We start from the raw sequence: 27,267 nt of genomic DNA, 5'->3' as shown, positions 1-27,267 counted from the left end.
TACCAAGATAGAATAGAATTTAGTCAATAATTCCCCAACCCCACCACCCCACACAAAATTGTACCACTGAATCTAGAAGTTTACCTTCATCTCCATCAATTACTGAGATCTCCTCATCCATCATCATCAAGGGATCACCCTAGAAAAGGAGATCCACCACATAGGATGGAGGGAGGAGGGAAAGGGGGAGAAGTTGGTACTCTGAAATCACTTAATGTGTCCTCCTATGATACCAAAGGGATGAAGAGAAATGTCTAACAAAAAAAACCCTCACAAAAACTGGAAGTAACCAACTGAAAGAATAGGGAAGTTGAACCTGAAAAGTGGGTTCTTACTAATGATTAAAGATAATGGGACTCAGGAATTCAGTAGTGAAATAATATACTTCAGTGTCAAGCCTGGGTCCCACCTCCTCCACAAAGCCATCCCTGATCCCCCTCAGCTGGCATTACAATCCTTTCCATTAATACTTTATATCCTCAAATGGTAACCGTTTTCCATTTTGTATTATAAGCTAGTCAATGTATTTCAGGATTCAAGGAAGGGGAGGATATTTAACTATTCAGTAACAGAGAAAAGCTAGACTCAAATGAGAATCCCTCACCTCATCATCTTGGTCCTTAGGGGGACCCTGGAGTGGTTTATATTCAGGATCTTCACAATCCTTATCGAAGTCAACCCTAAAATTATCCAGAGGCATGAAAACTTGTTAACAATGTATCTTCTTTCACTAAGAGGAACCTAGGATGAAGACATGGCCAAACATACAATCCAGCATGCAATCATCTTTCATGCTGGAAGGAATGGCAGGCCAGGTGTTAAGCTTTGAGTAAGTTAGGTATAATACCCAACAAAGACCTGAGAGAAACTCACAAAGTGTCATTCTAAATTGCTTGAATGTGAAATGAAGCACTTTGACGAGCATACTTCCTTTCTCTTCATAGCCCTTTTATTGTTTAACCCATTCTCCCCTTCCTTCCCAACTATTAACTTTTGTTATTGTGTTTGAATGGTCCATGCTTGCTTATTTTTACTACTTTGCTCTGTTGAGCAGAAGGGTAACATAAATTATTTGCAATGAATGGCCCAATTTCCTCTAAGGGTCTTATACTAAGAGCTGTGGGGCTGTGATCATCAACGAAATCTCTCAATCGTGAAGGAGCAGGTGGATATTCACATGCCTCTCAGGTCTCCATGTGAGAAGTTTTGTTAAACTCACTGGCACCCAAACCAGGGCAATACTGCCCTACCTGATGGCTCAGTATTAGCATGGCAACTCATCACTGAGGCATGTATCCAGACAGAGTAAATGCCTTTATGTGTCTGCCACCTTTGAGAGGTTATAAAAAAGCAGGGCTAAAATTCCTGAGGCTCTACCACATAAGTGGCATGGGGGAGTTGCATAGGTGCTACCTTTACAGAGAAAGATAGCTCTCCTCTCAGCTACTGTGGCTATACAAAAAAGCATTGCAAAGAAAACTGAATAGAACAAGTCAGCCAATAGGTAATAACATTAATTTTCACCATAGTTGAATTTTACGGCAAGGTGTGGTTTTCAGTCAGTTTCTGCAGTCCTTTCTCCTAGTCCCATTCTTGGTTAAGAATTTATCAATTGTGAATAAAACCAACAGTAAGAATCCCACCAGATTCAGTCAAAGCTAATTATGTTATCTCTTAGCATAAGCAACTAATAGCTGTCACACGGTGGACTCCAATTTGAAGAGAACTAATAAACACCAATGTTTACCCTTCCACTATGTCAGAGAAATTATCCAGCACTCGATGTTCTGCTGCAATGGCTTTCTCATCTGGTCGGCCTGCCTTTTCCAGGAAGCATAAAGCTGGGTCTGCCCTCATAGTATTGTATTTCTCATAGCCTAGAAGAAAAAGGGCCATAAGGTGAAGAAAATCAGAGATTCATTTTGCCTTTATGCTTACTTTGTACGTTGCTGGAATAATTAGAGTATGTGGGCTACTTTGCTCATAATACAAAATGTAGTTAAAATATTAACTTGGACAGATGTTGGGTTACATTATTATATTTAACATTTCTACAGCAATTTAAGAGTCATAAGGAGTTTTATCAATAGTTACTGAAGATAAATATCTAATCAGAGTTTATTTAGCATGGTGATTTACGAAGCCTTTTAACTGGTAATGTTTCTATTATTCTCACTACAGAGACAGGGAAACTAAAATAGTCAAATAACTTAGGGCTAGGTAATACATTTTTAAATGAAGGATAAGAAACTTCTGTAACTAGCAGGCACTATGAATGTTTGATGAATGGTGAATGAATGAATAAATGCAGGATATTTGCTATCATATGAACCTCTGTGTCTTACAAGTAAATCTAAGACTACAAATGCTCAGTTTTTCTTACCACATTAACTTTCTCACAAACATGGATTAAATGCCATTACTTTTACCTTGCAGAAAAGTATTTTAGAAAAAGAAATGATATTCCAATTTCCTAAATTACTGGGCTGGAAGTTAGCACTCACTGCTTTTAATGCCTGGGATTTGTTATTAAGGAGAATTCTCCCTTTTTTTATACACCATTTTTTGTTGCACTAAAACACTATTCATACCTGCATCAGAGTGACTGCTGAACATTTAGACAAATGGGATGTAACATAAGTTGAACACCTTCAGCAAGCCACCGGAAAAGTCATATAAATTAAGCATGGTTATTATTAACAGGAGTGGGCATATATTACCTCCCTGATTTATGAAACCTTAACTTAGATGCCATGACATACAGACTGATAACAGTGATAACAGAACAGATGGGAGACCCCCTACCTTGTGAATTCACTGTGTATCTGGTCTTTCCTGAACATCTATTTACAGGAACAAATCGCTCTGCACTAGATATTAAGAACTAGTTTCCCATAAATCCACAGCTGGAAAGGAATAGATCAAAAAGAGAGTACCTACCATGCTTAAAGACTCCAATAAGCAGGGACTTGTCAGCCTCACTGTCCCACCATGCTGTTGGAACTTCCAGCTGATCCACTACTGGGAACCATATGTCAATCTCACTAAAGGAATAAGAGGGCGGGGTCAGCCAGCAATGTAGAAAATTAAAACTGATAATCACCTTAGTAAGTTTACTCTAAGTATTTTCTTTTATCCATTAATTCAGTGCTCACACATCTGCCTATTTCCCTCCACTGGTATCAAGTATAGGATTAACAACCTGATATACAGATTTTAATTACCAAGTATCCCAAAGATAATAACAAATGAAATGAACCCATCTTTTCTGGAATAAGGCAGGGCATAAAATAAAACACAGCCTAACTTTACCTGGCAATGGCACCCCCTAACACCTTTTCTGCCTGGTCTCCAATAACCTCCTGCCTCAGGTAGTAGAGCATTCGTACCCGCAACAACACCCTAGGAGAGAGAGGGGTTACAGCTGGATCAGTAATAGTGTAGAAAGTTTGAGGTGGACAATGCTTTATTCTTTCCTGAATTACAACCTTTTTAATTAAAGTTATCATTGATAAACAACCTTCTGCTGGTTTCAAATATACAACACAATGGGTCAACAGTTACCCGTATTATTAAATCCTCACCCCTCCAGTGTGGTTACTATCTATCAACATAATAAGACGTTACAGAATCATTGACTATATTCTCTGTGCTGTACTACCATCCCCATGATGAACTAATACTGTAATTGCGAATTATTATGCCCCTTTATCTTCTTCAATGCCCCAACCCCTTCTCCTTGGTAACCACTAGTCAATTCTCAATGTCTATGAGTCTACTGCTATTCTGTTTTGCTTTGTTTTTATATTCCGTAAGTAAGTGAAATCAAGGTATTTGTCTTTCTCTGCCTGGCTTATTTCACTGAGCATAATACCCTCTAGATCCCCATCCTTACTTATTACACTGATGTTTCAAATGCTTCTTATAACTCTCATCTTGGAATAGAGTATCAGGGTTGTATTTCCGGATCCAATCTGCCTTATGGATATCAAAAGTGCTTTGTGACTTTACTTTTTTCCCCTTGCGTCCACGGGGCACAGGGATAGACAGACCTGGGAAAGGGGAGATATTGAAGACTTGGATTGAGAAAAACCCTTGGACCTGAAAAAGATTAGGTAAACCTATAGGAAGATGAAAAGTAAAGAGTTGATAATTACCTGAATGATTCTGCAATTCTTTTGTCTTGCCATTTTCAGCAGGGCTAATCAAGTCCCAGATGAAGCCTTTGATATTTTCATCCCCACGATAGTGTAGAAGACAGTACACAAGTATGGCCCGACAGATTGTCTCCACATCTCGTTCAGTCATACGTCGCTTGAAACGTCCATGAGATAAGATATCTCGCCACCGCCCCCAACTAGAAAAACAGAAAAGGGAATTCTGTTATTATTTTCCTGGGGACTTCAATGATATTCCTTAGGCTCCACAAGCACATCTCCCAAGGGGCAGGAGATAAAAAGAACTTGGGAAAACATGGGAGCAAAATAAATAAAACTTTTCCCCATTATTCTTTTTGGTCATATGTCCAATTTGAAAAGCAAACAGGATATTTATCAAGATGGAGATGCATGACTTCTGATGGCACGGTGGATTCTTACCCATATACCAAGAGGTGCTTTTCCACTCTAAAGCAGTCAGTGCGCCCATAGGTATGATGACGGTCATGTCGGCGAGAGCGCGGTCGCTCGTCATCTTCACTTTCCAAATCAGAAAATTCCACGAGGTCATCATCTTTCAGAGTGCTGAAGTGGCGGGTCTGTTTTCGTACTCTAGGTGTGTCAATCACCAAGTTATTCTATGCAGAGGACAGAAGGAGAGGTAACTCTCTTCAGGATATGATCATGGGAAAGGAATTAAGACAATCCTGGATTGAAATAGCCTTGGATGTAACATTTGTAAATACTCAAGAGAGATTATTTAGGACATGCAAAATAATCTACAAGGACTCAGGAAGCAAAACTGGTAGATCTAAGAAGTTTCCTGGACTGCCTATGTAGAAAGTCTTTACAACAGTCCTTGTTTATAATACACCATCATAAGACAAGGTCAACACAGAATATCCAAACAGCTATACAACTCCAGAAAGTAATGTATCTTCCACAGTACTTCCTCTCTAAAGGAAAAGGAAGCTCACCTTGCTATTGAGTAGATCCATGTCCAGGTCAGCCTTTTTGGCCCACTTCTGCCAAAAGTTGGGGTCATCCAGAGAAATATCTGTTCTATTTTCAGAAGCAACAAAGCTTGCCTAGTGAGGGGCGAAGAACAGAGTAAAGTTGACTATGACACTTTTTTGAGCAATGGGAAACCACTAAGTACATTAAAAAAATACATTTAAATTCCAGAGATTCCTGTCTCAAACTCTGGCACATATGGAACACACCTTGGCAAAGGTAGAACCCTTTCCTTCAGACTCAATGGTGATGGTTGTGGTTCGTCTTAACAAGATCTGGTCAATATCCTCTTCACAAAACTTGGAGCCCTCATCATCTTCCTCCATTATGGCTGCATATGCTCCTTTGCGTAAGAGATCTTCAATCTCTTTCTTGGAGAACTGCTGGATCTACAAAATCAAATAGAAAGATGAAAAGACTACCAAGCGAGTATTATCCAATCATATCATAATATTTTAGTTTATTATAAGAAAAAACAATCGAGAATCCAAATAAGGTGGTCAGACTCTTGTACAAATACAGATTTTTATTTCCCTCTGTCACTAGAACCTGCCTCAAACATATCTGCAGAGTTATAAAAGGACATACTCCAGTAATGTTGCCATCCCGACCACTCATGGACTGAAGCACAGCCTTATCCAATCCCAACTTGAGGCTGGCCTTATCAAACATCTCTCTCTCATAAGAATTACGAGTGATGAGACGGTACACCTTCACAGCTTTGCTCTGCCCAATTCGATGACACCGTGCCTGGGCCTGGTTTAAAAAAAAAAAGGAAGAGCAAAGTTAACATAAAATTATGTCAAGAAATGATTAAAAATACTAATTTATTGTCAAGAAATGATTAAAAATACTAATTTGTATCTGTAAAGCAGCAATGAGATAAACTCAAAATCAAGTCAATATCAAGATGAAATTATTGCCTCATAATATAGACCAGGGGTCAGAAAACTATGGGCTGCAAAGCCAGCTATTTCTGTACTTTTACTGAAACACAGCCCCATCCATTCATTTACAGATCACCTATGTCTGCTTTTGTGCCTTCAGTGCAGAGGCTAGTATTACAACAGCAGTTGTGTGGTCTGCAAAGCCTAAAACATTTACTGCCTTGTCCTGTATGGAAAAGGTTTGCTGACCTCTGATCTAGACTGCCACATCTAAGTAAGTAAACAATTCCATACTCCCTGAAGGACAAGTCTTTTTAAGCGATCCTAATCCTGTTGAAAACCTCCTAGGTTATGTAGTTAGTCCCTAAAACAATGATTTCCTTTACCTGCAGGTCATTTTGTGGATTCCAGTCTGAATCAAAGATGATGCAAGTATCAGCAGCTGTGAGATTAATACCAAGTCCACCAGCCCGGGTGCACAGCAAGAAGACAAAGCGATCTGAATCAGGTTTGCTGAAGCGGTCAATAGCAGCCTGTCGAAGGTTGCCTCTAACTCGCCCATCAATACGCTCATATAAGTACCTGTACAGGAATTACAGAAAAAAACATTTAATTGGCTAAGCAGAAAAGGAGACCACAAGGCAAACTAAGATCAATCCCAGTACCTCTATATCTCTAATGACCAAAAACCGTATTCCAGTCCTGGCCAACTTTAATTAAACCCACACCCTCCTACTCATTGCAGCTTTGTGAGGATATAGTAAACACAAGGCAATAGATGACTCTCTTTTCTCACCTTCTCTGGATCAGATAATCCTCCAGGATATCTAGGCAGCGTACCATCTGGGAAAAAATTAGAACTTTATGGCCACCAGCTTTAAGTTTTGGAAGTAACTTGTCAATAAGAACCAATTTGCCAGCTGAACGAACCATGGCCTGCAAGTGGAAGTCATGAGGTATAATATGGCAAGCTTCTCGAAATTCTGTTAGGATTTTTTCTTCTGCACCTGCCAAAAGAAAAATCAAACTTGATGGTGAGATCCAGAGAAACACACTCATGCTGTCGTTTATCTTCTGTAGTTTATTTAACTGAGATAAGAAAGCAAGGACAAAAAAGTAATCTGACCTCAGATCAACATTTCCCATAAACATGATTTTAGCATCCAAAAAAATCCTCAGTCATCTTCAGCTGTGTTACACGAAACACCTTAGGTCAGGTTTCAAATTGTAATTTGGTAAAAAATATGTAAGTATATGGACAAGAACTAAGATATTACATGCAAACTACTATTACCACCCTATTGGCATCTAAAACAGAAGAGCAAACTGGAATATAAATGAGGACATTTATCCAGAGAACAGCATGACTTGAGTTCTCATTCATGAAATTCTGAACAGCAAATTCTATTTAATTTTGGAGATGATTCAGGATCAAGGGAACAGAAAGAACTAGAAAAGAAAAGACATTACACATAAGAATTGTTTTAAAAGGGGAATGCCCCTCCACTCCCAAATTAGGCTGGATAGGTCAATGCATCCATTGTTCCTGAGGCAGAGCAACAGAAAATGACCAATTAATACAGAAATGCAGGTATTTTCCAGGAATTCTCTCACCGTTGATGAGATATGGGTGATTGCAGCATTTGCGCAACTCCATCATTGTATTGAGTAGATTAGGCATATTAGTATGGCCTGCCCCTTTGGAAAGAAAGGAGAAATTCTTCTCCAAAATAGCCCGGTAGTATTTCTTCTGGATGTTAGTCAGCTCCACTTCAATAATAGTCTCCTGTTTGGGTGCCAAGTTTTTTTCAACATCTTCTTTGAGTCTTCTCAGCATCATTGGCTTGAGAATAGCCTGCAATTTTTGTACCTATGCCCAATACAGAGAGAAAATAAATCAACAATATGAGAACAAATATTCATTCTTACATTACATGGAAACATGGAGAAGTACAATGAGTTTTCCAGTATCTAAGAAATATAGATTTTGGACATTGTCAACAAATAATGTGGGCACAAGGTTATACGGAATTCAGAAACACCCTTGATGCCTATGGCAATAGATGTCTGCCTCATGCAAACTTTATTTTTCTTCTCCTGGGTTAGTTAGTACCTCCTCTGACAGACTTCCTACCTGTTCCTCTGTCTTCAGATCCCCAAAGTCCTTGAGGAATTCTGATTCTGAGGGAAACTGTGAAGGTTCTAAGAAATGAAGCAAGCTAAACAGCTCCTCCACTGTATTTTGCAAAGGTGTTCCTGTGAGTAGCACTTTGTGTTCCTAGAAATGGAGAAAACAGAATGATGAAACTCAAAACACAAGTGATTTATAGGATTTTTCTATCAAGTAAAAAACTTTAGCTTTAATTTCTTTACAATTATGGGAATGGACAAGATAACTCTTTTCTTTCATTTGCTCCTTCTTTTTATACATAAAACATCCAAGAAAATTCTTGGTACTATTTAACATGGTTAACATAAATATTATGATTATAATCAAATATTCAGAATATGTTTTCTTCCAACTACATATGCCTCTCCACACTCATCTTCCCACAGATATCCTAGTATGTATCCCTCTAGGGAATGTACCTGTGCTGGATTAAATAGGGCCATTAATTCTTTGTAGTTCCTCCTATCAAGGTTCACCCCTTGAATCTGGGCTTGCCTTGTGACTTGCTCTGACAAAGAGAATGTAGCAAAAGTGATACTGTCTGAGTTTCAGAGCCAATACTCCAAAGGCTTTGCAGCTTCTGCCTTTGTCCTCTTGTACACTGCCCTGACTCTGCCCTGTAAAGCAGCAAAGGCTGGCCGACTGAAGGGATGACAGACCATGTGGAAGGTGACCCAGGAACCCCACCCAGCAACATTACCAAATGCAGCTACACTACTGACTCCAAGCAAGACCACCAAAAGAATGGCCCATATGAGCCTGGCCCAGGTAGCCAAGCTAGAGAATCATGAAAAATAAGAGTTGTTGTTTCAAGCCACTAAGTTTTAGGGTATTCTGATATGCAGCAATAGGTAATTACATAGTATCCCACCTCACTACCTGGATGAGAACCACTAACCTACAATTGCCTTCCAATTCTAAAATGAATGACTTTTATATGACTTTCAGGTTCCCATTCCCCTAAGCCATACCCATTACCCAAGGTTCTGACTCTTTTTTTCTTCTCTGCTGAATTAGAGTTCTATTAATTCCAGGTGTTTCTGCAAGTCATGTGAGGAACTCACCAGGTCCATGTGCTTGAGACTATCAAGCAGCTTGCAATTACGGTTCTTTAGTCGATGAGCCTCGTCAATGATGACACAACGCCATTCAATCTCACGAAGCTCAGGACAGTCTGATAAAATCATCTCAAAGGTAGTGATCAAGGCATCAAACTTGTATGCACCTGGGATCAGGCGCCCCTAAGCATGAAGGCAGTAAAGTGAGAAGAGGCATAAACTGTACCTAACCAGAGAGCTTCTGAATTACACATTCTCTTTTCTATATTCAGGCAGACTTACTGGAAATGCCAACTGCACTACCTACCCACCTCCACAGTTTATCTTAATGATAAGCAGTGCCAAATCGCTGAGTCTAAGATGCATTACCTCCTCAACATATTTAGCTTCTTGGGAAAATGAGAAAAAAGTGCTGGCCATTTTTGACTCCATCTATGCCATATATCTCAACCCTAGATCTTATAACACTGAAATCCACAAATGTTGGGCATTGCTGAAACATACAAAACAAAACTAATAAAAGGGAAATTGCTAATTCAGCATTTGGTAATATTACTATCTAAAAATGAATAGAAGAATCAAACCATCTGAACAAAATAAAAGCAGCAAAATATGACTTGAATAAATTTGGTTTGAAAGAAAACGCACAGAAAACTAATGGTAAAAATACAATTCATAAAATCAATATTGAGAAAGGATGAATGATTCAAATTTTTATTTTCAAAGTTACATAGAAAATGGATCTGATCTTGATGAAAATTTTAGCACACTTCAAAACAAGGAAATGGCTTAAGTTCACCACCATATATACATCAATGAATTAAAGTACCTAAGTGAATTTCTTTCTGGAAAATATACTTTCTTGATGAAAACTCATCAATGCTGGTAAAATTCTATTTAAAATGCATGTATTCACAAATAAAGTCAGAACTTCCACTGGATCAAAATGTCCACTGAATAAAAACAGCAAAGTCAAAAAAAAATGCCTTAAATCAGAACACTTTAATAAAAGACTTTTATTCATATAAAAGACTCTAAAATACAAGGTACCTTGGCCTACTCACTCTAAACCATAACATTCCCATGACATACAACTCACCCGTGAATCTTTGCAGTACATTTCATATTGCTGAATCATCTGCCGGCTGGCCAGACTGCCATGGTACACAATAGTATTCATCTCAGTCCACGTATTGAATTCTCGCTCCCAGTTAGTGATTGTGGATAGTGGGGCAATGACCAGGAAAGGACCATGGATGCCAACATTATATACTTCCTGCAAGAAGGCAATGGACTGAATAGTTTTGCCCAATCCCATCTCATCAGCCAGGATACAGTTTTGCCTGCAGAATCATCATGGAAAAAGAAAAACATGTCAAAAGATACCAACTTTCAAAAAATGCATAAAAGAAATTGTTCTCACAGAAAAATGAATAAAAATAATCCCAGAATAAGCCTACACCTTAAGGGCCCAATCTTTCCATTACCTGTTATACCAATTAAAGAGCAGCCAATTGACACCTTCCAACTGATATTCCCGTAACTGGTTTCTGTTTTTATACTCATGTGACAGCTCCAACTTTTTCCAGGCACTTGCCTGTGGACGATTCTAAAAATTAGGAAATTTAAATAAACAGGGTGGAAACAAACAAAATTAGGCAAACTTACTAGGTAGTTCTCATAGGTGAAGTCAATCCAAACATTACTGCTTAGATTAAAACATGCTAAATATATTCAAATTCATGAGGTCATAATGACACTTAAAAAAAGGAAAAAAGGAAAAGAATAAAGCATTTACTCTAGTTTCCTATACCATCTGTATCTCAGGGTAACCAAAGAGTAGGTGAATCGTATTTCTTTTTATAAAAAATTCTGGCTAATAAATATCACCATTTAAAAATCTTTAAAGAATGAATCTAGACAGTCATCATAAGTGACTAATCACAAAAGACAACCCAACAGAACCACCTATGAAGTAGATTTAATGGCCTTCATCCCCCATCTGATCAAGCTTTAGAACAGTTATATCTAATAGAACTGTCTAAAGTGACAGAAAATGTTTGTTATCTACAACCAGCCATATGTGATTACTGAGCATTTGAAATGTAGCTAGAGGCTACTGTACTGCCCAGTAGAGGCCTAAGAGGTCCTAATGGACCAGCACTATTCTACCTCTACCCATTTATATGAAATATAAGAGACAAAAAACAGAAGGCGGAGCCAGGATGGCGGCATGAGTAGAGCAGTGGAAATCTCCTCCCAAAAACACATAGAGCTATGAAAATATAACAAAGAAAACTCTTCCTAAAATAGAGACCAGAGGACACAGGACAACATCCAGACCACATCCAGACTTGCAAGAACCCAGTGCCTCGCAAAAGGGGTAACATACAAGCCCTGGCCCAGGGGGACCTGAGCGCCCCTCACCCCGGCTCCCGGCGGGTGAAAAGAAACCGGAGCGGTTTTTTTTTCTGGCAAGTGCTTTTTGGAAGCCTTAAAGGGACAGGGACCCCGTTGCTAGGGAGGCAGGGCGGCGGGACCGGTGAGCGGGTGCCTGGGACCGGCGCCAGAGTACAAAGATTATCGCGCGTTTTTCCCTACGGGACGTGAGGGCAGGTGCGTGAGACCGGCGCCTGAGGACGGAGAAAATCGTGCGTTTTTCCCCTTTTTTTTCCTCTTTTTGGCGAGTGCTTTTTGGAAGCCTTAAAGGGACAGGGACCCCGTTGCTAGGGAGGCAGGGTGGCGGGACCGGTGAGCGGGTGCCTGGGACTGGCGCCTGAGGAAAAAGATTATCGCACGTTTTTCCCTACGGGACCGGACCACTGGGCGGGTGCCTGAGACCGGCGCCTGAGAACGGAGGAAATCGCGTTTTTCCCCTTTTTTTTCCTCGTTTTGGCAAGTGTTTTTTGGAAGCCTTAAAGGGACAGGGACCCCGGTGCTAGGGAGGCAGAGCAGTAGGACCAGTGAGTGGGTGCCTGGGACCGGCGCCTGAAGACAAAGAATATCGCGCGTTCTTCCCTGCGGGACCGGTGGGCGGGTACTTTTTGGAAGCCTTGAAGGGACAGGGACCCCGGTGATAGGGAGGCAGGGCAGCAGGACCAGTGAGCGGGTGCCTGGGACCGGCACCTGAGGAAAAAAAAAAAATCATGTATTTTTTCCATTTTTTTTTTTTTTTTTTTCTGTTCCCTCTCTCATTGTTGCTGTTGTTGTTTTGGTTTGGAGAGTGCTTTTTGCAAGTCTTAAAGGGGCAGGACAGGTCACTTAGACCAGAGGCACGGAATCTGCGGATCTCTGGGCACTCTAACCCCCTGGGAAACAGGGAGCACAGAGGCCCCTTAGAGAGATAAATAGCCTCCCAGCCGCTCACCCTCCAACGGGGCTCCACCACTTTGGAGGAGCTGCCCCAGCCAGGCCACGCCACCAGCAACAGCGGAGAGAAACTCCATGGCAAACGGGCAGGTAGCAGAGGCCCTGCCTGCACACAGCTGACAAGCATAAGCCACTAGAGGTCGCTATTCTCCCAGGAGAGGAAGGCCACAAACCAACAAGAAGGGAAGTTCTACCAGCGGTCACTTGTACCAGCTCTGCAAACTATCTCTATCACCATGAAAAGGCAAAGTTACAGGCAGACAAAGAGCACAGAGACAACACCTGAGAAGGAGACAGACCTAAACAGTCCTCCTGGAAAAGAATTCAAAATAAAAATCATGAAAATGCTGACAGAGATGCAGAGAAAAATGCAAGAGCAATGGGATGAGATGCAGAGAAAAATGCAAGAGCACTAGGATGAACTCCGGAGGGAGATCACAGATGTCAGGAAGGAGATCACAGAAGTGAAACAATCCCTGGAAGGGTTTATAAGCCGAATGGATAAGATGCAAGAGGCCATTGAAGGAATAGAAGCCAGAGAACAGGAACGTATAGAAGCTGACATAGAGAGAGATAAAAGGATCTCCAGGAATGAAACAACACTAAGAGAACTATGTGACCAAGCCAAAAGGAATAACATTCGTATTATAGGGATACCAGAAGAAGAAGAAAGAGGAAAAGGGATAGAAAGTCTCTTTGAAGAAATAATTGCTGAAAACTTCCCCAAACTGGGGGAGGAAATAATCGAACAGACCATGGAATTACACAGAACCCCCAACAGAAAGGCTCCACGGAGAACAACACCAAGACACATAGTAATTAAAATGGCAAGTATCAAGGACAAGGAAAGAGTTTTAAAGGCAGCTAGAGAGAAAAAGGTCACCTATAAAGGAAAACCCATCAGGCTAACATCAGACTTCTCGACAGAAACCCTACAGGCCAGAAGAGAATGGCATGATATACTTAATGCAATGAAACAGAAGGGCCTTGAACCAAGGATACTGTATCCAGCATGACTATCATTTAAATAAGATGGCGGGATTAAACAATTCCCAGACAAGCAAAAACTGAGGGAATTTGCCTCCCACAAACCACCTCTTCAGGGCATCCTACAGGGACTTGCCTAGATGGGAGCACTCCTAAAGAGAGCACAAAACAAAACACATAACATATGAAGAATGGAGGAGGAGGAATAAGAAGGGAGAGAAGAAAAGAATCTCCAGACAGTGTATATAACAGCTCAATAAGCGAGCTAAGTTAGGCAGTAAGATACTAAAGAAGCTAACTTTGAACCTTTGGTAACCACGAATCTAAAGCCTGCAATGGCAATAAGTACATATCTCTCAATAGTCACCCTAAATGTAAACGGACTTAATGCACCAATCAAAAGACACAGAGTAATAGAATGGATAAAAAAGCAAGACCCATCTATATGCTGCTTACAAGAAACTTACCTTAAACCCAAAGATAAGCATAGACTAAAAGTCAAGGGATGGAAAAACATATTTCAGGCAAACAACAGTGAGAAGAAAGCAGGGGTTGCAGTACTAATATCAGACAAAATACACTTCAAAACAAAGAAAGTAACAAGAGATAAAGAAGGACACTACATAATGATAAAGGGCTCACTCCAACAAGAGGATATAACCATTCTAAATATATATGCACCCAATACAGGAGCACCAGTATATGTGAAGCAAATACTAACAAAACTAAAGAGGGAAATAGACTGCAATGCATTCATTGTAGGAGACTTCAACACACCACTCACCTCGAAGGATAGATCCACCGGGCAGAAAATAAGTAAGGACACAGAGGCACTGAACAACACCCTAGAACAGATGGACCTAATAGACATCTATAGAACTCTACATCCAAAAGCAACAGGATATACATTCTTCTCAAGTGCACATGGAACATTCTCAAGAATAGACCACATACTAGCTCACAAAAAGAGCCTCAGTAAATTCCACAATATTGAAATTCTACCAACCAATTTTTCAGACCACAAAGGTATGAAAGTAGAAATAAATTCTACAAAGAAAACAAAAAGGCTCAGAAACACATGGAGGCTTAACAACATGCTACTAAATAATCAATGGATCAATGAACAAATTAAAATAGAGATCAAGGAATATATAGAAACAAATGACAACAACAACACTAAGCCCCAACTTCTGTGGGATGCAGCGAAAGCAGTCTTAAGAGGAAAGTATATAGCGATCCAGGCACACCTGAAGAAGGAAGAACAATCCCAAGTGAATAGTCTAACATCACAACTATCGAAACTGGAAAAAGAAGAACAAATGAGGCCTAAAGTCAGCAGAAGGAGGGACATAATAAAGATCAGAGAAGAAATAAACAAAATTGAGAAAAATAAAACAATAGCAAAAATCAACGAAACCAAGAGATGGTTCTTTGAGAAAATAAACAAAATAGATACGCCTCTAGCCAAACTTATTAAGAGAAAAAGAGAATCAACACAAATCAACATAATCAGAAATGAGAATGAAAAAATCACGACAGACTCCACAGAAATACAAAGAATTATTAAAGACTACTGTGAAAACCTATATGCCAACAAGCTGAAAAACCTAGAAGAAATGGACAACTTCCTAGAAAAATACAACCTCCCAGACTGACCAAGGAAGAAACACAAAAGTTAAACAAACCAATTACAAGCAAAAAAATTGAAATGGTAATCTAAAAACTACCCAAGAACAAAACCCCGGGGCCGGACGGATTTACCTCGGAATTTTATCAGACACACAGAGAAGACATAAAACCCACTCTCCTTAAAGTGTTCCAAAAAATAGAAGAAGAGGGAATACTCCCAAACTCATTCTATGAAGCCAACATCACCCTAATACTAAAACCAGGCAAAGACCCCACCAAAAAAGAAAATTACAGACCAGTATCCCTGACGAATGTAGATGCAAAAATACTCAATAAAATATTAGCAAACAGAATTCAACAGTATATCAAAACGATCATACACCATGACCAACTGGGGTTCATCCCAGGGATGCAAGGATGGTACAACATTCGAAAATCCATCAACATCATCCACCACATCAACAAAAAGAAAGACAAAAACCACACGATCATCTCCATAGATGCTGAAAAAGCATTTGACAAAATTCAACATCCATTCATGATAAAAACTCTCAGCAAAATGGGAATAGAGGGCAAGTACCTCAACATAATAATGGCCATATATGATAAACCCACAGCCAACATCATACTGGAGAGCGAGAAGCTGAAAGCATTTCCTCTGAGATCGGGAACAAGACAGGGATGCCCACTCTCCCCACTGTTATTTAACATAATACTGGAGGTCCTAGCCATGGCAATCAGACAAAACAAAGAAATACAAGGAATCCAGATTGGTAAACAAGAAGTTAAACTGTCACTATTTGCACATGATATGATACTGTACATAAAAAACCCTAAAGACTCCATTCCAAAACTACTAGAACTGATATCGGAATACAGCAAAGTTGCAGGATACAAAATTAACACACAGAAATCTGTAGCTTTCCTATACACTAACAATGAATCAATAGAAAGAGAAATCAGGAAAACAATTCCATTCACCATTGCATCAAAAAGAATAAAATACCTAGGAATAAACCTAACCAAAGAAGTGAAAGACTTATACTCTGAAAACTACAAGTCACTCGTAAGAGAAATTAAAGGGGACACTAATAAATGGAAACTCATCCCATGCTCATGGCTAGGAAGAATTAATATCGTCAAAATGGCCATCCTGCCCAAAGCAATATACAGATTTGATGCAATCCCTCTCAAATTACCAGCAACATTCTTCAATGAATTGGAACAAATAATTCAAAAATTCATATGGAAACACCAAAGACCCCGAATAGCCAAAGCAATCCTGAAAAAGAAGGATAAAATGGCAGGGATCTGACTCCCCAACTTCAAGCTCTACTACAAAGCCATAGTAATCAAGACAATTTGGTACTGGCACAAGAACAGAGCCACAGACCAGTGGAACAGAGACTCCAGACATTAACCCAAACAAATATGGTCAATTAATATTTGATAAAGGAGCCAAGGACATACAATGGCAAAATGACAGTCTCTTCAACAGATGGTGCTGGCAAAACTGGACAGCTACATGTAGGAGAATGAAACTGGACCATTGTCTCAGCCCAAATACAAAGGTAAACTCAAAATGGATCAAAGACCTGAATGTAAGTCATGAAACCATTAAACTCTTGGAGAAAAACATAGGCAAAAACCTCTTAGACATAAACATGAGTGAGCTCTTCTTGAACATATCTCCCTGGGCAAGGAAAACAACAGCAAAAATGAGCAAGTGGGACTACATTAAGCTGAAAAGCTTCTGTACAGCGAAAGACACCATCAATAGAACAAAAAGGAACCCTACAGTATGGGAGAATATATTTGAAAATGACAGATCCGATAAAGGCTTGACATCCAGAATATATAGAGAGCTCACACGCCTCAACACACAAAAAACAAATAACCCAATTAAGAAATGGGCAGAGGAACTGAACAGACAGTTCTCCAAAAAAGAAATACAGATGGCCAAGAGACACATGAAAAGATGCTCCACATTGCTAATTATCAGAGAAATGCAAAGTAATACTACAATGAGGTATCACCTCACACCAGTAAGGATAGCTGCCATCCAAAAGACAAACAACAACAAATGTTGGCAAGGCTGTGGAGAAAGGGGAACCCTCCTACAGTGCTGGTGGGAATGTAAATTAGTTCAACCATTGTGGAAAGCAGTATGGAGGTTCATCAAAATGCTCAAAACAGACCTACCATTTGACCCAGGAATTCCACTCCTAGGAATTTACCCTAAGAACGCAGCAATCAAGTTTGAGAAAGACAGATGCACTCCTATGTTTATCGCAGCACTATTTACAATAGCCAAGAATTGGAAGCAACCTAAAAGTCCATCGGTAGATGAATGGATAAAGAAGATGTGGTACATATACACAATGGAATACTACTCAGCCATAAGAAGTGGAAAAATCCAACCATTTGCAGCAACATGGATGGAGCTGGAGAGTATTATGCTCAGTGAAATAAGCCAAGCGGAGAAAGAGAAATACCAAATGATTTCACTCATCTGAGGAGTATAAGAACAAAGGAAAAACTGAAAGAACAAAAACAGCAGCGGAATTACAGAACCCAAAAATGGACTAACAGGTACCAAAGGGAAAGGAACTGGGGAGGATGGGTGGGCAGGGAGGGATAAGGGGGTGAAGAAGAAGAGGGGTATTAAGATAAGCATGCATGGAGGGGGAGAAAGGGGAGGGTGGGCTGCACAACACAGAGGGGACAAGTAGGGATTCTACATTTTGCTGAGCTGATGGAAAGTAACGTAATGTGGTTGTTAGGGGGGACCTGATATAGGGGAGAGCATAGTAAACACAGTACTCTTCATGTAAGTGTAGATTAAAGATTAAAAAAAAAAAAAGAAAGAAAGAAAGAAAAGGGAGATTACTCCTTGATAGGATAAAACTATTGGTAAATCAAAGATCAACGCATGCTTTAAATATCCTTAATGTTGATCACTTAAAGGGTGTCAGATGATCAGCTATGGAGGTACTCTTTTCTGATAATATTCCTTTCTCTTAATTAAAAAAAAAAAAAAGGCAGTCCCTGTGTGCTGACCTCCAATGAGTTCTGCACAGTGGTATAGAGGGCAAGTCAAAGTGTGGGCAAAGGGTCTGTTTGTTTCTATGCAGAAGATCAAGGCCTAGCTTGGCTACCCAGAAAATGAACTAAGATACGATATGAGGAGGAGCTTGCGGCATCAGCACTCTCTGGAGGACTCGTGCGGGGGGATGATCATCAAAAAGCCTCCACAGGGATCCGGGCGATGCTGCGGTTGTGGCTGTGTCCACCCCACTGTTTCTTGGACTTGCCATTGGAATGAGGAGGGAGATGTCTAGGCTGGCATGTGCATACAGTGAGACAACGAATTTGACCAGATCTGTACTGTTGGAACTCAACCAGGAGTTGGGAAGGGTGCAAGTTGTAGCACTCCAAAATCTTATGACTATAGACTATCTACGGTTAAAAGAACATATGGAATGTGAACAGATCCCAGAAATGGGCTGCTTTAATTTGTCTGATGGTTCAAGTACAGTTGGACAATATCCATCATATCATAGATAAATTTTCACAAATGCCTAGGGTGCCTAAATGGTTTTCTTGGCTTCACTGGAGATGGCTGGTAATTATAGATTTGCTTTGTTTATGTCACCGTATTCCTATTATGTTAATATGTGTGTGCAAATTAGTTAGTAGTTTAAAACCTATACATACTTAAGGTACTATACAAGAAGATATGTCAAAGAAATAATCAATCCTCCCAAGTTTCCTTCATATGCTACATCTATAGCTTTTCTTCTTCCTTCCTAATTACAAACCTTAAATAGAATTCGTGCCTCATATCGAATTTACCGAGTATCATAATTCCTCCAGGTGGTAAAGATACCTCGAGACAAGTGCTGGGCATAGAAGCCACAGGGCATAAATCTGCAAAGAAGTAAAAAGCTAACCTTTGCAAACAATATGGCTTCTCTCTCACTTACCAACTTTACATTTCCCTGTATGGCCCCGGAAGATGACTGGTTAGCCAGAGACGGGTAAGATTCCTCAAGGGAGGAACAACCTAAGACAGGCACAGTCGCAGGGGGGCCATCAGGTGAGAATTTGGGGATCAACAGAGGTGAGGCTCAGAACCTCACCCCCCCTGCTTTGAGAGAAATCTTCTGCATCCGTGATGTCTTGCTGCCCTTGTCTAGCCTGGATTAATACTTGGTCCATAGGCACACACCTGATCATCTGATCATCTACATTTGCCTTCTTACAGCACTAAACTATGTTTTCTACCTTTATCTTGCATCTACCTACCACTTCAGCATTTTATTAAAAATAAAAATAATAATAATAATAGGAGAAATGTGGGATCAACATATAAATCAAGTACAAAAATCAAATGAATATTCATATTTGACCTGATGGTTTATAGGTCATATTGCATGATCAAAACCGAAAGTTTCTGTGATGAATGCCCTTGTACTGTTCACCATGTAAGAATTTATTCACTATGTAAGAATTCGTTCACCAATTAAGAACTTGTTCGTTATGCTTCAGAAGATTGGAGACTGACGAGAATTAGGCTTGAGATGGATTAATGATTGTACATTGAGCATTGACCCCCCTATACTGAATTTTATTGTTGTTAACAACCATTTGATCAATAAATATGAGAGATGCCCTCTCAAAAAAAAAAAAAAAATGGCTAAAATGGTAAATTTCATGTTATGTGCATTTTACCACAATAAAAAAAAACTTCAAAAAAAAAAAAAAAAAAAAAAAGAACATATGGGATGTGAACAGATCCCAGAAATGGGTTGCTTTAATTTGTCTGATTTTTCTCAGACTGTTCACGTACAGTAGGACAATATCCATCATATCATAGACAAATTTTCACAAATGCCTAGGGTGCCTAAATGGTTTTCTTGGCTTCACTGGAGATGGATGGTAATTATAGATTTGCTTTGTTTATGTCACCGTATTCCTATTATGTTAATATGTGTGTGCAAATTAGTTAGTAGTTTAAAACCTATACATACTTAAGGTACTCTACAAGAAGATATGTCAAAGAAATAATCAATCCTCCCATGTTTCCTTCCATATGCTACATCTATAGCTTTTCTTCTTCCTTCCTAATTACAACCCTTAAATAGAATTCGTGCCTCATATCGAATTTACCGAGTATCATAATTCCTCCAGGTGGTAAAGATACCTCGAGACAAGTGCTGGGCATAGAAGCCACTGGGCATAAATCTGCAAAGAAGTAAAAAGCTAACCTTTTCAAACAATATGGCTTCTCTCTCACTTACCAACTTTACATGTCCCTGTATGGCCCCGGAAGATGACTGGTTAGCCAGAGACGGGTAAGATTCCTCAAGGGAGGAACAACCTAAGACAGGCACAGTCGCAGGGGGGCCATCAGGTGAGAATTTGGGGATCAACAGAGGTGAGGCTCAGAACCTCACCCCCCCTACTTTGAGAGAAATCTTCTGCATCCGTGGATGTTTTGCTGCCCTTGTCTAGCCTGGATTAATACTTAGTCCATAGGCACACACCTGATCATCTGATCATCTATCTACATTTGCCCTCTTACAGCACTAAACTATGTTTTCTACCTTTATCTTGCGTCTACCTACCACTTCAGCATTTTATTAAAAATAAAAGTAATAATAATAATAAAGGGAGAAATGTGGGATCAACATATAAATCAAGTACAAAAATCAAACGAATATTCATATTTGACCTGATTGGTTATAGGTCATAATGCGTGATCAAAACCGAAAGTTTCTGTGATGAATGCCCTTGTACTGTTCACCATGTAAGAATTTATTCACTCTGTAAGAATTCGTTCACCATGTAAGAACTTGTTCGTTATGCTTCAGAAGATTGGAGACTGACGAGAATTAGGCTTGAGATGGATTAATGATTGTACATTGAGCATTGACCCCCCTATACTGAATTTTATTGTTGGTAACAACCATTTGATCAATAAATATGAGAGATGCCCTCTCAAAAAAAAAAAAAAAAGAGAGACAAAAAACATGTTAAAAGATACTAAGGGGAATGCAACTGGCAAGCTTCTGACTATAGAAAACCCTAGAGAACAAATCACCTGGTTTCTTCAAGAAAAAATTGAAAAGGAGGAAAAGGAGATCAAAGGGGAACTTAATTCAGAGAGATTTGAGACATTAGCCAACAGCAATATATGGACCTTATTTAGAATTCAACTCAAACAATTTAACAAAAAGTAGAAGGCCATAAGGGAAACATATACAGCGATTGGTTATTTAATGATTCTTAGGAATGGTAAAATTTTTTCTAGTGTAACAATATTATTTATTTTTCAGACATGAACACTTAAGTATTCACAAATGAAATAAAATAATCTGGGATTTGCTTTAAAATCACCTGGAAACAGGTAAATGAGTGGGTAGAGAAATAGATGAAATATGATTGGTTATGTGTTAATCATTACAGTTGGGTGATGGGAACATTACACTATTTCTTCAACTTTTGTGTTTGAAAATTTCTGTGATAAAAAGCTTAATCTACATAAACTTCTATAGGGGAAAAATTAAATCATTACCTATACAGGCTTTATACTCACTCTATAAATGCAAATGTACTTACCACCCTTTTGAGTTCTGGGTGCCTTGACTGGATCCGTTTAAATTCTCGAATCTTGCCCTCATCAACATCCTCTTTCAGCTCCCATGTGCTGTCTTCATAGGGCAGAGAGCACCATTTAACCAGGTAGTAAATTACAGGCTAGAAGAGAAGAAGCCAAAGCCTTAACAGACTGATTCCATGTTCCCTGTTGTGGTTAAAGAATAAGAGTTTGGCTATAGAAACAGATCACAAAGTGTCAATATCTAAAAAGGTGCTGAAAAATCAGGTTGAAAACACCAACCATAGGCTCACCTGTTGATGGCACTGTCCTATTTGTGGCTTTGGTCATTCTTCCAGGCAATTTATCAGAATCTGTTCTAAAAGTGAAATTTCTACCCAGTAGTTTCTAGAACACTAAGCACTGAAACACTACGCTCAACAATCAAGCAGATGCAAAAAAAAAAAAACAAAAAAAAAACAAACCTTTCTTTTAGATTGTACTGAATTAGACTGAAATTAAAAGATATGGCTCTATTCTATACTATTATCCCAGCACCAAATTTGATACAGTAGAAATCAAGGCTACTCAGAAGAGAGGAAACGGTTAAACCCATAGGAGCAGGGCAGGACTGAAATCACTGGGATACAGTGCTGCTGGAGCTCTGAGTGCAGATGCTACTTCAAACAGCAGTCATACTGTGGTAAAGAGTTTCCTGCGAGCCCCAAGAAGCTAGGAGATAACCACAAGAGGTATTACTGAAGAGATGTAATAAGAGAGGAAAGGAAGGGCAAATGATGGAACTCTTCAAAGTGCTATGATCCATGGAAGCATTCCACTGCAAGGGGAAGGAAGTGACCAATGGTAAAGTGGCTCCCACTCTCACAACCCAACATGGGTACACTGACTGCAGTATCATTTTTAGCTTTTGAAGCAAGAAGCATTAGATTGAGCCCAATGAAAAAAAACGATCTATCTCATCTCATAGAATAACCCTTAAAACAGCAAGAAGTTTAAAGATACAAATTCCTCAACAGATCCTGCTCACAGATCAAGGAATCCCTAGAATTAATCTAGTTGCTTTTATACCTTTCCCTTTATTATAGTGACTCAGATCATTTTCTCTGTTAAGTCTTTTGTCCAGATCACACATTTCCAACATCATAACTTACTTCTCCAAGGGCTTTAATATTTATGATATTTATTTCCCCAATTAAGGGGATTAAAATCATTTTGGAGAAGGGAAAAATGGGTACACAGAATGTTCTTATACAACATTGGGAGCATAAATTATAATACCAGGGTTCTAAAACATTTTCACTTGTCATGCCGCTTGCAAAACAGTCAAAAGGGGCCTTAATTAAAGGCCAGTTACTTTTGGAAAGTTAAGTATTACTGTAGAAAGCGTAAGATTTTTCAGGCTGGGAAGGCCGAGATCCTGAAAATGAAGAGAACTTAACAGTAGTTAACCTGTGCTGACCTGCTCCACTCCCTGCTTACCTCCTACAAATGAGTAACCATCAGTGACTCCCACCCCTCATTCCAAAAGTAGAATACTGTATATGTTAGGATTTGAAGACACAGTGAATTGTAATGGGCCTTGGACATCTAAGATGCTATCTGAGTGACCCCAAAGCTTTATGAAATAGTGTAAACTTGCAATTTTACAGGAAGAAGACTTGTGACTCTCAGGTCCTAAAAGGATGACAAATGGAAGCAAGTCACTTAGCTTGTCAGTGAGACCAGCTCACCATTGGACATTGACACATGAACAAGGTTCTGTTGTTCCCTACTGGTCACTGTTTAAGTATTAACTGTCAAAAGTGATAAAATTTTTATGAAGTGTGGCCCTGCAAAAGCTAAACCAACAACTACTACTTGAAGTGAAAAGAAAGTGACAAATTCTAAGGAAATGATGGTTCACAAATTAAGTAAATTTGAAATACACTTAATATAGAGAGAGTTGACTTCACTGGTGGCTTGACCTATAAAATTTATTTGAAAATGAAAGAAGTGATTTATGAAACTGTATCAGCATGTGTATCAGCATATGTAAAATCTGTTCTCCAATCTAAGCAAGTTTTTGTGACTCCCAAATCAAGCTACACATGAAAACCCCTTTGAGAACCAGCTTAAAAATACAGGTATCTAGGTCCTACCCTAAACCTACTGAATCTGTGGGAGTAGTAGGACCCTGCATCTGTTTCAAAGCACAGATCGAGATGAAGTAGATCTGTTTTAGTAACAAATGAAAATGCATTTAACTGACAGAAGGTTCAGGAAAAAATTCTCAACAACATGAAGAAACCTATGAGTCTGTACAAGTATTTTTATATTCACAAATTTAAGGATTTGTTAAGTATCCCTTTCTCCCTCCCTACCTTTCACCCCCAATTGAATGTCAAGGGTCTCTCCTATAGAAAATATGAGAGAAAAAGAGACCAAGGTGAATGAGTATTTATAACTCTCCATACTTGCAAATACAGTACTTAGAAACATAGCTCTCAGATGTTTGACTTTATGGGAATCTTTCCTTTTAGCCTCTCTCCCTATTCCCTTACCTTCCCAATATCATTCTAAGGATCCCTCAGAAAAATGCAAAAAATACCTTTTTAGTCCAAGGGATTCTTCAGTCGTATCTGCAAAATAAAGGATGGGCAAGCAGACCAGCCAAAATTTATAGATTTCTTTCATGTTCCTCCACAACCCAACTCACCTCCCCATTATCTTTGTCAATACTGTGAGACTCATCCAATATCCTATCAACCTCTACATAGTCTGGATTGAAGGGCTCTTCATCCTAGAGGAGTTATGAAATCAAGCAGTTAGTCCAAAAAAACCACTGTCCAGTAAACCCACCCCCCTCCATCCTACCTTCAACTGATGACTCTACTTCAAAATTTATTTAGAACAGAGTCATCAGAAAGGAGTTGCCCATTTTCACAATATCAAATCCTACAAACTTATCTGTGCCTGTACCCATTTTCTCACTTGTTAGCAGAGAAAGTGTCTCATCTCTCTAACAGAGGCCATTCTCTCCATGTATGCTCTGAATTCTATTCCTTCTCACCTACCTAAGAATCCCTTTCTACTGGATCATTCTTATAAACACACAAACATGCTCTACTATTTCTCATCTTAAAATGACCTCCTTTGACTCTACAACCCCCTGCAATTATTTTTCTGTTCTGCTTCATACCCAAGCTTTCCCAACAGCTAAATTTTAAACACATGGTATCTCCATTTCATCACTTCCTTCATTTGTCCATCCATTCCATTCGTTCTTCCACTTCAATTCCATACCTAAACTACTCATCAAGTTCATTAATGATCTCTAAATTCCCAAATACAATGGAAACATTTCTGTACTCATCTTATTTTACCTGTACAAAGGATTCAGCAATTCATCATTCCCTCTTTAATGCACTCTCTTCCTTTGGCTTTTCTGAGACAGCAGACTCTCTTCTGTAGTCACCCTCCCCTTTATTTATTTGTTCATTTATTTTTTGGGCCAATTCTCAATCACTTTCACTGGCTCTTCCAAGTTACTGATACCCAGTTTTGGGTGTTACCCTAAGATAAGTAACACAAGACTCCAAAAAAGATCTCAATGAAATCTTAAGGGAAAAAACCCTTCTTTCTTAAGACACTTTTTCCCTTGGTTTTTGTGACATATCTTTTTCCTAATCTTTCTCCTACCACTCCAGCATACAATTCCTTCTCCCTCACCTAGACCTCTAAATTTGGAAACATTCCTCAAGCATTGGTTCTGGGGCTTACATTCATTCTCTTATAACAAGAACTTTCTATATGGAAGTACATACAGAACCATTAAAAAGTACAGAACTTTCTCCCCAGGTGATTTTATTCATTATTAAGACTTTAATAACTACTTATATGCCATTAAGATCCAAATTTAAATTGTAACCTGAAAAACCCAGATTTGTATATCCATCTGTTTAGTAGACATGTATTAAGGAATCTTAAGCTTAAAATGGTCTATACTAAATTCTTGATTTTCCCCAAGTTGGGTGCTTTTAAAATCTTCCACACTTCAATAAATGCTCCCACCTCAACCCATCTGCTCACAATAGAAACCTATCTACATAAGCCATCACACCAAGCCCTGTCAATTCTACTTTTAAATACAATCAAATCTATTCATTCTCTCTATCTACTGAAACCCCTCCAGTCTAAGCCATAAATTTCTCATCTAGAAAACTTCAACTCCTTTCTTTCATCCTGTTCATCCTCCTTCCATGCTTATTCATTTCCACTCCATTTCCCAAAGTTGAGGTGATTTTTAGAAGTGAAAATCAGATATTTAACCTGTTTTATATAGTTGAATGGTTTCCTTTTACATTTAGAATAGAAACAACAAAAACCAAACTCCTTAAAAGATCTACAAGTGCCTGCTTGCCTAAATTTCTGATCTCATTCTGGGCCATTCACTCTCAATTGTCCATCAGCTACACTGTCCTTTCGGTGCCTCGTCCTGTCCCACTCAGGGCTTTCATATACGCTATTTCCCATTCCAGGGATACTATTTACATGTATTCATGGCCCTGCTAACTCCTAGTGATAATTCAATTGTCAGAGATGTCCTTCCTAATTATTCAAAATAGGCATTTGTTAAAAATTCTTATGTCTCCTTGTGCTCTTCTTAATCTGGCACTTATCACAATTCTAATTCTTTTTTAATCTCTCTCTCTCTCTCTCCCCTGATTACACAGTGAGATACATGACAAAATACACTGGTTTATCATAATAAATGATGAATAAATGGATGCTTGATTTGGTTAAATGGCCTACCTATTAAAAAGGCAGATTTAATTGGAATTTAAGTTAGCTAGTAGAGCTTGCTTCAATGGTCACAAATTGTACATCTAACACCAGCTGGAATGGGATTACAGTTTCATTGTACGTTTTACAAATTAGGCTTTAAAAGAACACGGATGAAAAAATACAACTCAATTATCACTATTTTCATATAAAAACAAATGATAAAACCTACACGGTCCTTTCCAGGTGATGTGGAAAACAACTCATTTATTGGCAAACCTGCTGGTATGAAGTTAGCTTTATCAAATGTATTCAGCCAGAACTAATTTTTTGCTGAAGCAATATATTATTCCTTCTCTCAATGTTTTTTACTGGACCTTCTCCCCTTTAGTTCTAAGAAGCTTTGTAAAAGAGTATTTCTTCTCAAGGCACTTGCAAAATCCCAGTTTGGGAAAGGGCTATGTACACAAAGCTTTCACAGCAAAATGGAGCAGTAAAATACGGCTCAAGGGACCCATATGCACACTCCAGTGTTTAACTAATAGTAACACTGGATATGGGAAATTAAAGCTTATCACTATGTCTAGTTGTCCTAGATTAGAAATATGAGAAA

At 39.0% G+C, this 27,267-nt stretch overlaps 1 protein-coding gene and 1 non-coding gene across 9 annotated transcripts in view; both read right to left on the bottom strand.

The window, feature by feature from the left end:
- The window catches only part of CHD8 (chromodomain helicase DNA binding protein 8), an 81,775-nt gene that overhangs the window by 7,431 nt on the left and 47,077 nt on the right, over positions 1–27,267 (bottom strand). For 7 of the 8 annotated variants that reach the window (XM_037017607.2, XM_073211539.1, XM_037017611.2 and 4 more), the window contains 20 exons: positions 24,589–24,672; positions 21,896–22,033; positions 10,774–10,895; positions 10,386–10,629; positions 9,293–9,469; positions 8,193–8,336; positions 7,673–7,928; positions 6,855–7,065; positions 6,445–6,640; positions 5,760–5,927; positions 5,381–5,560; positions 5,135–5,245; positions 4,599–4,795; positions 4,158–4,357; positions 3,896–4,076; positions 3,313–3,402; positions 2,941–3,044; positions 1,748–1,877; positions 605–680; positions 85–139 (listed from right to left, as the gene is read on the bottom strand). In XM_037017607.2, the coding sequence (XP_036873502.1) occupies positions 85–139; positions 605–680; positions 1,748–1,877; positions 2,941–3,044; positions 3,313–3,402; positions 3,896–4,076; positions 4,158–4,357; positions 4,599–4,795; positions 5,135–5,245; positions 5,381–5,560; positions 5,760–5,927; positions 6,445–6,640; positions 6,855–7,065; positions 7,673–7,928; positions 8,193–8,336; positions 9,293–9,469; positions 10,386–10,629; positions 10,774–10,895; positions 21,896–22,033; positions 24,589–24,672 (3,064 nt within the window). The remainder of the gene's footprint in view (positions 1–84; positions 140–604; positions 681–1,747; positions 1,878–2,940; positions 3,045–3,312; positions 3,403–3,895; positions 4,077–4,157; positions 4,358–4,598; positions 4,796–5,134; positions 5,246–5,380; positions 5,561–5,759; positions 5,928–6,444; positions 6,641–6,854; positions 7,066–7,672; positions 7,929–8,192; positions 8,337–9,292; positions 9,470–10,385; positions 10,630–10,773; positions 10,896–21,895; positions 22,034–24,588; positions 24,673–27,267) is intronic. The other variant, XM_037017609.2, reaches the window with a different exon arrangement.
- LOC118972287 (small nucleolar RNA U6-53/MBII-28) lies at positions 1,180–1,289 on the bottom strand. Its single transcript, XR_005061188.1, has one exon. It is a non-coding gene; the product is annotated as a small nucleolar RNA U6-53/MBII-28 (small nucleolar RNA).

The sequence above is a fragment of the Manis javanica genome, chromosome 8, assembly GCF_040802235.1.
Source record: "Manis javanica isolate MJ-LG chromosome 8, MJ_LKY, whole genome shotgun sequence".
NCBI classification, from domain to species: Eukaryota; Metazoa; Chordata; class Mammalia; order Pholidota; family Manidae; genus Manis; species Manis javanica.
This window is presented reverse-complemented; position numbering and strand designations above follow the sequence as displayed.